This window comes from Pipra filicauda, unplaced genomic scaffold (genome assembly GCF_003945595.2).
Source record: "Pipra filicauda isolate LSUMZ 115617 unplaced genomic scaffold, ASM394559v2 scaffold26_size5592650_pilon, whole genome shotgun sequence".
NCBI classification, from domain to species: Eukaryota; Metazoa; Chordata; class Aves; order Passeriformes; family Pipridae; genus Pipra; species Pipra filicauda.
In genome coordinates this window covers 3,309,243-3,319,906 of record NW_024104387.1, presented here as the reverse complement: position 1 = coordinate 3,319,906, position 10,664 = coordinate 3,309,243, and the positions used below count along the sequence as shown (strand labels likewise).

The 10,664-nt window shown below is 40.4% G+C and overlaps 1 protein-coding gene across 11 annotated transcripts in view; it reads right to left on the bottom strand.

Annotated features, from left to right (window-relative positions):
• Positions 1-10,664, bottom strand: part of TUB (TUB bipartite transcription factor) — a 171,017-nt gene that overhangs the window by 25,483 nt on the left and 134,870 nt on the right. For 7 of the 11 annotated variants that reach the window (XM_039382461.1, XM_027737537.2, XM_039382457.1 and 4 more), the window contains 7 exons: positions 10,228-10,299; positions 9,203-9,324; positions 8,116-8,307; positions 7,436-7,548; positions 6,243-6,357; positions 1,062-1,160; positions 491-662 (listed from right to left, as the gene is read on the bottom strand). In XM_039382461.1, coding sequence (XP_039238395.1) covers positions 491-662; positions 1,062-1,160; positions 6,243-6,357; positions 7,436-7,548; positions 8,116-8,307; positions 9,203-9,324; positions 10,228-10,299 — 885 coding nt within the window. The remainder of the gene's footprint in view (positions 1-490; positions 663-1,061; positions 1,161-6,242; positions 6,358-7,435; positions 7,549-8,115; positions 8,308-9,202; positions 9,325-10,227; positions 10,300-10,664) is intronic. The other 4 variants (XM_039382459.1, XM_027737545.2, XM_027737555.2 and 1 more) reach the window with 1 other exon arrangement.

Sequence of the window (10,664 nt, the reverse complement as noted above, 5' to 3'; positions counted from 1 at the left end):
GTTCTGACATTGGCAATGTTCTGTAGGGCTAATGCCACAAAGACTAGTAATGGCAAGTTGGATGTGCAGTGGGACTGGTCTGACTGCCACCTCCAGCTGGGCAGTGTGTGGGGACCAGAGCAAACAAAAAGAACCAAGGAAGGATTATGTGATACATGTGCTTGAGCAGAGTGACCCGGCCCCACGGTCCTGCTGACTGCAGGACTGCGAGGCAGCTGGGCTGAGAGTAGAAATGACTTTAAACTGTTGCTCAGTTCATAAGCTGGGCAACCACAGCAGAAAACTCAGACAGCACATAGCTCTCCCCTGTTGCAAGCATGAGCATTTAAACACCTAACTTGTATCAATGCCACGGCCATATGGCAGAGCAGCATTAAGCTGGACCCACAGAGTTCAATTAAACCTGCTCAGATAACAACTGTAAGCGCAGAATCCCTCCCAGGCTGTGCATGCAGTACTCTTCCTACACATCACTGAGAGCTGTACTTACGATCATTGTCATGAATAATTTGGAAGTTTTTCACCGAGGCCAGTGTGACTCGACCATGGAAATTTAAAACATAGGACTGGGTGTCATCATTCCAGACTGGCGTTTTGTTATGGAGCTCAATGACACTCTCTGTGTTTTTGTTCTGCCATCTTGCAAGAAGTGTCTCATGTTCCTGCACACATCACAGATACACACTTTGCTTTAACATAATCACATGACAAAAAATACATTAGAAAAGAAGATAAGAATTCATAAATCCTAGCCCAAAAACTGAACTGTTACCCTCAATCCTTAAAACAGCTTCAATGAACGAAAGAGAGAACTCTGAGGATCTTCATGTGAATGTCCTTTCCACCATTTGGAAAATGTTAGTTGTAACTTTTGTTACCAAAATACATTAATTGTTATGCTTTTGTGAGTCACAGGACTAGTCACACATCCTATTGTTATGCAATCGTTCAAACACCACTTTATTTACCTCTAGACCTTCAGAAATGCAATTATAAAACCCCGACTCTAACTGAAAGAGAATTCAAGTTATTTTTTAGTGTTGGTTGACGGTGTGACTTACATTTCGTGGCCTGATGGAAACTCTTTCGTGGTCCATATTCATTCCTGGTATGATCACACTCATTTTACGAGGTCCTTTAAACCCCAAGACATTTGTTTCCTAAAAATGTTTAGAAAAGATTTCATCATGTTCTTTATTTTTAAAGTTAATTTCTTCAACAGAGAGACACAGCGGCAGCCATGGGAACTTATTTGTTAGTCAACTAGAAAAACATCTTGAAACTCCCACCTTCACTGGCACTGCCAAACATTCTAGCTTTGTCTTAGAAGCTCCAACAACAGGAAAAATGGAAATAGAGAGGTTTCCAAAAACATTCCTAGCATTGGCTGCCAGCACCTTAATATAATTTAAAAACAAAAATCCCTTTGTTAAAAAAGGATATGAATTAACCAGATTGCTTGGCTACTGCTAGATCCCAAAATAAAGTAGTTGCAATTTAAAAATCATAAAATGCAGTCACACATTTTGATGCGAGACAAAATTAAAGATATGGGACCAGTTCCATTTATTCCAGAGCCAGCACAAAAGCAAACAAGAAGAAGCTGCCAGTAAGAGCATCTGTTAGCAGTGCTGTGGTTTTCAAAGTCTTCAGATATGTTATGCTTAGAGATGAACATGGTAAAAAACAAACACATTAGCATGAAGGCAAATTTTCTAGCTATGAAGACAGGGAAAGTAAAGAAATCACAGGGGCAGCAAAAGTAAATCCATGGAAAATACAAGTTCTTGCATTAAACATGATCTGATGCTTTTGACCATATTTTTACAAAATGGTCAGTAAAAGCTCTCCAGCAGAGGACAGCTCTCACTGTCCTCTCAAAACACAACCATTAAAATCTAAACCAGCCTAAAGCCTTATTTTTATCTGACACTTCTTTTTTTCTCCCTCAGAAGCAATTAGGGCCAAATATTTCTCTAAGTCATCCTATGCTTTTGAAAAAGTAAAGGGCAATATTTCCTAATCCACTCAGTAAAAGCTGATTTTAGCATTAACTCCAGCAAATGAAACAGTGAAACCTCTGGAAGTTCATATCCTCAAGTTTCATGATAATTTTTTTTTCCAGTCATATGGATTTTTTTTCCCCTCTACCATTCTGAAATGAAGGGCCGTGGACATACACTAAGGAATCTCAGGAAGGACATTCCCATTGGTGATATTCCCAGCAACATACCACAAGATGCCAAGAACCAGACAGCCCTGCCCTCCAGCTGGTGGAGCTTTACCACTGGGACATTTAGAAATTACACATTCAGATGTCTCTGCTTTTATACTTTTAATCAAAGTGTCCTGATTTTAAGGAACACTAAGCTTTTTAAAACATTTCTACTCTTGCGAGTAAAAAATCCAAGGATGTCAACTCACCAGAAACATCTGAAAAATATGCCTAAAAATTACTTGTGCAGTTTTGTCATCCATCAGACCTTTGAAATAACTTTGTTTCAATAAACCATCTTGAGATTTTCCACAACTCTTTGAAGTTTTTCATGCGTGCAAGAAAAATTCCACTGAGTTATTTTACCGAATACTCCTGAAGCAATCCAGGTATATTCATATTATCTTCCTAACTCTGTACATTAATGAGAAGATTCTGCCTCTTTTTTGAATCATTTATGTCACATCTTTGGCAGAGTAAAACATGTTATCAATTCAGTTGGAAGCGTTATCCTTGGTTCTGCGTCACGGTGAGACAAAAACCAATATGACTGCCAGTAAGAGAGACTCAGCACAGCAGAGGACAAGTTCTAAGAAAAAAATTCATGCTTATGCTTATTTTCCACTAACTACTGGCAATTTTAGCCTTCTCTGCAATGCCTTACAAGCTTTTCTTCTCATCAGGCAGCAGTTATGCTATACATAATTAATTTAGATGCTGACTGGTTGAAGACATTGTTCAAGGTAAAATTAAATAATAGTGCTGAATCACTTCCCTCCCAACAAGCAGTATTATCACTCTGAAAAAACAGTACCATACTCTTTGGATTTACTCAGAAACACTGAAATTGGAACTTCTGCCACATGATAAGAGAAAGGTCACTAGTTGCACATTACAACCATCACCAATTATCATACATTGTACTGCAAATGCTGCCCTTTTGATAAAATCATGGTACTCAACTGGAATTACATAAACATGGAATACATGAGGAAAACAGGACAAAAAGAAGAGCTTTAATTAAAAGCAAATCTTTCCAATACACCTGCATCCAAATACAATTATTCCCCCTACCTCCTGTCTCATTCCCGGCTTCTCTTTTATTTCCCTCCTCCATGATTTTGTGTGTGTAAATTCAAGACTACAAACGGCATTATTGGGGAACAGAGGCCAAATTCTGTTTTTACACCTTTTTAATGCCACTGACAGTCTTAGTTTAAACAGGAACACAAGTGCTGTTAGCTAGCAGAGACCCATTGACTCAACCAGGACACCAATCATCAATACCAGCTAAGGACTTGGCCCAGTACTGCTCAGAAGCTGCACTCTCTGCCTTAGCCAATCCAGTCAGCTGTTCTGTGAGCATGTGTCACAATAAACTGGATTGAAAGAACACAGAGCCTCTCCACAGGGTTGTTTTTAAAACCTTACACACTTCCAAGAAGCTATGTAAGCATCTTGCTTTAGCGGCAATAGCTGCCACGATAAAAGCAGCAAGGTGTATATCCCAGCAGCTTCCAGGACACTCACAGTTTTGTTACCCCAATTTTCTTTCAGCCACTTCCCTTTCTGGACTTGTTTCACACATCTGTGCTTAATATCTTCTGTAGAAACTATAATTCCATAGAAAGCCCAAATCACAGAACCTACAACACTGGAGCACAATGCAAGTGATTGAGGCCTGAGTAGAGACACGAGGTCTTGTTGCTTTACTGAAACCTGAGTCACCCCTCAGAATGTCAGCTGAGCTCCCTGCCTGCAGAATCTGACACAAACTGAATTGTGAGATTCTATGGATATAAAGGAATCCAGCACAGAAAATCGTGGTACAAGTATTACACCTCACTGCTCCTTGATAAATTTTGTCACGCAATTCTGCAACCAGCCATTAGGTGCTGCTGCAGGTTTATTAATATGCTGGGCTGCCAGCAGTGCGGGAGTAAAAATGGTTAACAGCACCTGAGAGAACTGTCCTTGCTCTCTGTTCCCGACCCTTGAAACATGCCCTAAGGTGAGCTCCACAAAGAGAGTCCTCGACACATTTATCTCACAGTTAACAGATGCATCACCAGTTTCTGTCTGTATAAACTAGACCTGCTGAGGTGATTAAGCAGGTCATGCTCAGTAAGTTGGTGGGAGTGGGTACAGCTTGCTCTCCACATGGGTACCTGATCAGATGAGCTGAGGGACAGTGAGAGGCATAATGGTGCTTCTAAAGTATTGTTTTTTATAGTTTTTGCTGTAGGGGAAATCTCAAGGCAGGAATTAAAAGACTGCCTTAGGACAAGGGTGTTTCAATACTGCTCTTCCTGGCACTCTTTGCTGTGGTTCTGCTGCAGCCAGGGACAGTAATCTCACTTTTACAAACCTGGTTAATAATGAAATACCATTCCAATTTCCTTTTGTCCTCTGGCCACAGCACACCTGCAAGCCTGCTGCTTTTCTCTGTTATTATAAAAAGTAATTTTCTTATACAAATGTCCAAATTTCAAACTGCTGATTACAAATACACATATAAAAGCAGCTTATCTCAGCCACATTGTGCCAACAGTGGCCATGGTTTGGTTCTTTCCAACATTCACACTTCTAGTTACCTCTTCTGACCACAACAGCTTTTAATTTGGCAGTGTTCATCATTCAAAAATTATCGTTGTTGACTTAAACAAGCAATGCCTAAATTTTTCAATATATAACCTTTTTCAATTCTTTTTTATTTTCTTCTTGTATTTTCAATTTCCACCAGATGATTAGTTGCCCAGCTCCAGGGAATGCCCTCCCATATAAACCAGTAAAATTACCTATATTAAACATCTAAATTCTAGGTTTCTACTGAAACTTCAGTCAAACTGACACCAAGTCCTGGAGTTTCTTGCTAGTTGGATTTTCTGAGGGTTTTAAATCTAACAGGAGTGGAGGCATATGTATCTGTTTCTCTGTCTATCTCCAACTGTAAACTATGTGCCTGAGTAACAGCACACATGAACAAACACAGTATTTATACTGTATCCACAGAAAAATTGCATCCTAAGCAGCAGGAAAAGAACACGCTGGCAGCTAATACTGTCCCACTTCAGTACTTTTGGCACTTTGCATGGAAAGGATGGCTCTCTGCTTTCCTGCTCATGTGCTGAAATCTTCCAGACACATTGCTCCCCACAACCCAAAGCTGACCTTTCTGGGAACACATTCTGTGCGTACACTGGGTATGTGCTGGACCTTGAACTGACAGATTTCCAAGCACCCTTGATTAAAGTTAGGCAGGAACTTTTCAGAAAAGCCATTCTTGGATATTTTTATCAGAAGTTGTTGATTTGTGAAACCAGACAACTTTCTGTAGCAGTGTACATACCAACTTTGAATGGAAGGATTTCTTGGGCCCACATATTTCTGGACAGAAAGAATCATGTCAACAAAACTGTTACTTATCCAGCAATTAGGAAACAGCAGCAACTGTGTTTCAAGTCTTCATTGTCTGCATTGCTCCTGACAAGTGCTATTTACTGTCTTATAAGAGGCTGGTCTCTCTCATTCAGTACAAGTTTGGATTTTGCTTGGGGTTTGCTTAGGTTTTTTCCTGGTAAAAAAAGAGTTTTAGAATTTTTATCCCAGTCTCTCAGCTGCTGCAGACATACCTGTCCAGCTACCTGTGATTTGGATGAGAGATGCCTCCTCCAAACTGCCATAATAAACAATCACACTAGAGCAGTAATGCCATGCACACAACTCTTTGCAGTTCAGGAGGCTCCCTCAGCTGGCGCCTGCAGAAAGCATCCTACCCCCTCCAGGGGGTTATGTAAAAGCCCCAACACCTTCTGACCAAAGGTGAGAACTGGGCTATGTGTTGAGTGCACACTTTTTACCTCTGCTTTCCACTGAATTTCCTGGTTTCTCTAGTGGAGATCAGCTGCTCTGTTACGTCCAAGTATGAATGCTGATTTACATAATCCTAAGTGAGAAGGAAATTCAGAGTGCTGTTTCAGAAACTGAACTGCCCTTCCTGCACATTTGGCCTGTGAGCAGTACTTACATAACAAATAGCAGCTAGCTCCTGACGCAGGGTACTCGCCTCCAGGCTTGATGTTGTTTTCATTGGATTTACTCCATTGTCATAAACTGTAAACTTAGTTCCCATAAGATTTGATCTATCAAAAAAATGGAAAATCCAATCACCATTTGCCAGTAATGCTGCTTGAGACATCTATCCTTTACTGCACTGTAGCCCCAAAGGAAAGAGAAGTATTGAGTAGAGAGAGCTGTTATTTCTAATCCCAGGTAAATGGCAACTCCTGGATTAAAGGCCATAACAAAAACATAACAGTACAGTACAGCAGAGTATATTAAAAGTCCCTTATCGTTACACTGGAGGCTTCATCTTGCAAACTAGAAAATTCAAGAAAGCAGTAAGGAAACACTCAGCAGGGTTATTTTGTTTGTTTGCTTGTGTTTTTAAAGTATGCTTACTCTGTACAAAACTATCTGCTTTCTTACCTGACTACTAAACTCCACTGGAATATAGGGAGTGATTTTTATAAAGTCATAAATAATCTTTCCTATTTCAATGGAAAGGAGTGCAAAATACAATGTAGGACATACAAAACCACATTATCCTCATTCTGTGTCTGAGCTGCAATAAATAGCACGTGAAGTTCCAAGATCCACACAGGCAAATGGCAACGAGCAGCACAGGTCCTTTCCTCAGGCACAGATGATCTAAACATACATCGAGAGGCTCCAGGTATCAACAACAGACTGGTGTACAACAGGGCGACAGACAGAAAAGAAACATGTCCTTCTGAAATAATTCCACTACCTGCAAATAACTGATTTGGGTCTTAAGGAACAGGCAAAACCAAAGAGATTCTCTGTGTAACAGACAGTACTTCCATTCCAAGGTATTTATATCAAAAGAGGCTAGACACAATGTACTCATGCACTTCTGAAAATCCCATTAAGATAAGTTGTGCTTGTACACCCTTGAGAATCTGGCCTTTGAGCATTTAAGAAGCTTCAGTCCTGATGACTTTTAATAAAATGTGATCCTGTAAATACTTGAGAGATTTTGAAAACATGCCTTGGATACTGGTGATCTTTAAGACCATTTTATCACATGATGTATGCAGTCAAGCCTCTAATGAAGAAGTCATAGTGGCTTACAGGCTTCCTAATATCAAATGAACTTTGTATAATATAATAAAAATTCTTAGATTTAACACTGTTTACCTCAGTTTTCCAATAAAACTCTCTCCACCCCGAGACAGGTCAGTTGGGTCTATAGAGATGAGGTAATTAGAGGTTTTACTCTTCTTTCGTTTCCGTCCAGCTAACAGAAAGACCTAAGCAATGCAAAAAAACATATTCCAGAATGCTAAAGGGATTAGCACACACCACTTCCTGCCCTGATATATAATAAACCACAGGCAATTTTTCTGTCTTCCAGCATCATTAGCAAAGTAACAGAAGGTCTCCTGACAGAAGGTCTCCTGGGACCTAGCAAAACCAGGGGAAAAAAAAACTGGAAAAGGAAAATGACTTCTATTATTTATGGTTTAAATAATTAAATTTGATCTATTTTGTTAAATGTTTCATTCTAAGTTGCTCTGGCTCTTCCAGTTGAATTGAAAGTAGATGCTTTTCAGGCCACAGAACGCAGAGAGCCCCAACTGCTGACAGTCACATAAAGGTGCCATGCATGGATTATTTAAGGCCAAAGATTAGACATATGAAGAAAGGCAGTGGAACAAAGTGATACTGTTGTTTTGCTTTTGGAAGACTGTAGGACAGAGCTCAGTGAAAGTGAAAATACATTTAAAATATACATTTTCTTTCTAATACTTCTTCAGATTTTTATCAGTTTTTTAAATTCAGATGCAACTGGTATGCCATTCAAGTTATTTTATGACCTTTTTACCATGCTCCCTTTCCAAGTGGAGGTAATAAGTAGGGTACATCCCTCGATCCATTCCCTTCTTGTCTCTTGTGATTCTGCATTTGACAGTGACACCCTGTGGAGCAGGTCTTATGGCAAATTCCTCCAGGTCATCGACGTCTATGAGAGGCTCATTTGTGGAAGGACTGGGGGCTGAGGCCGCTTCCTAAAACAATAAGCAAAATTCAAGTTTCTCAGCTTTGACTTACAAGGTTATAAGTACAAAGGAACGGCATTTGATAGCAGTTGCAATTTAAAAAAAAATAAAAATAAGGGACATATTGTCTTCCCTATTCTGGTTCCTTAGCAGCCTTGAAGACAGTTTGTCAACGTAAGGATCTCTTCTAATCCAATCAGTCAAGCTCTTGGCTACCAGAGGCCTGGGGAGCAGTTACCTGTGCAGCTGATGCTCAGTGTACAGACACAGCTGGCAAAGCAGAATGGGGTGGCTGCACAGACAGAAAGCTGTGCAGTTACACAGCAAAACCTGGCTCACAGCTTCCCATCTCAGTGCCCCCCTTTTTCCAGAAAGGCCACACTCTAGGACAGTGATGGCCTTTGGTGAAAGGAAGAAATGGGATAGGGAGCAACAGTTTAAGCTAGATAGAGGTACAACAAAGATGAGAAGTCAGTGCAGTATATAAAAGAGTGGGGCACCATCAACTGGTTTAGCAAGAGCCTGTGATTTAGATTGTTTGAACAATCCAAAGTCTTATTTTATGTTCAGATGGTGGCAGTGAGAACAGGGTGGGAAAATGCCTAGAAAAAGTCAATGGCAACAAAAGATCCTTCTGAGCACCTGCAAGAGGTAGAAAGGTAAATATTTACTGCTTACCTTTCTCTTCATTCAAGTTTAGACAATATTTGCTATTCTTCTCTCCAAGTCATTGTTTTCATTGCTTGCTCCTGTGAACCCTGAGAGCTATCACAGTAAATCACCTTGGAGATACTCCAGTGCATATTAAAAACAGAACAAGAAAGCCAGGCCTATCCTGACTGCACTCTGAAATCATGCAGTACATAGCACCTTGCATGCCCCTTCTTCAGAACTCTCACCTTACCTTGTTGGATTTCTTGCTTGTGGCAGAACCAGGTCGGGTGTTACTGTTTAACTGTGAAGAACTGGAGCTGTCTTCATCTTCCTCATCTTCTTCCTCATCAAAATTCATGCTACTTGAAATGCCTGAGGAGAAAGCACCACACTTATATGAAATACTAATACATTAAAGCCTTCCATACTTGCTGCAAAACATCACTTATCGTGCTGCTGCACCCTTAGGCTCACAGGTGAGTGAGGGTGTGTGTGAGGGAGGTTCACTGTGTGAGGCAGTGTATGACCACATGGCATGTCCCCTGAGAAGCCAAAACATTCCAGTAAAAGAGAAAGGAAACATCATGGTTTCCATTTCACAGAGAAGATCAAGCTACCCAGTGATAGAGGAGCAAACACCCAGTTAGGAATTAAATTCAGATCATCTTCACCCAATCAAGTACTTCAAACACAATCTGAGAGGACAACCTGCCAGAGCCACTTATAATTAGAGACCTTAATAATTAGAGACCTTAATAATTAAAATATAATCCCTTTTACAGCACACTTTCAACAGCTCCTATGAAATCTGCTGAAGAGTAGATCTTAGACTGAGAAGAAATATTCACATGAAGGAAATGTTCTCATGCACCTTCATTTCATGTAAAGAATAGTATCAGCCCAGGCCAACGGAACTGCCTTACAGCACTTGAAAATTTGGCTTTGCAAGAATTCAAATCCTCAGATATTTCAAAGGGAAACACAACTTTGAACATCAAATAGGTCTTAGCAGCAAAAACCATCAATGGCGGGACATTTGCCAGGCCTGGTTGTTCAAGGAATATCATGCAGATGAAGCTATCTCAGATTCAAGTTTAAACTCTTTAAGTTCCACACATTAGAGGCTATATTTAATCCTTATAAAAAAAAACCAAAAAAACCCCACTTGGTCCAGAATTCCCATTATTGGTAAGTCCAATGCAGAAGGATAAATGAAATGCAGACTTCCAGAGCCAAGCAGCATGGGCATAACTAACTTTTTCCTTCTGTACTTACCAGGAACATGATCCAGGGCGACAAGACTGGATTGGGAGGTGGAAGAGGACCAGGATGGATTTGCATGGGGATCTGGGAAAGGAAAAAATCCAAGGGTTTGATTCTGCAAACCCTTAATTGAGTGAACAAGCGTAACTTGGCAAGAGGACTCTGCAAAGGGCTAAAGGCTTATGGGATGGGGCCATAATGCTGCCACTTGAATTTGCAATTATGGACATTTTATCTTTCTGCACTGCACAATCAAATTCACCTTCTGCCTGCTTATACCTCCTGTCATCTTCTTTTTTAGTGCCTTGAATAAAGTCAAAAAACCCTGAATCACAGAGCTGAAGCTTCAGAAAACCTCATCCACACTGAACAGCTGTGCCACAAACCCTCCTGTGTGTGATGCAGCACTGCATGGTAGGGGCTCGGCCTACTTTTGAATTCTAACAAAA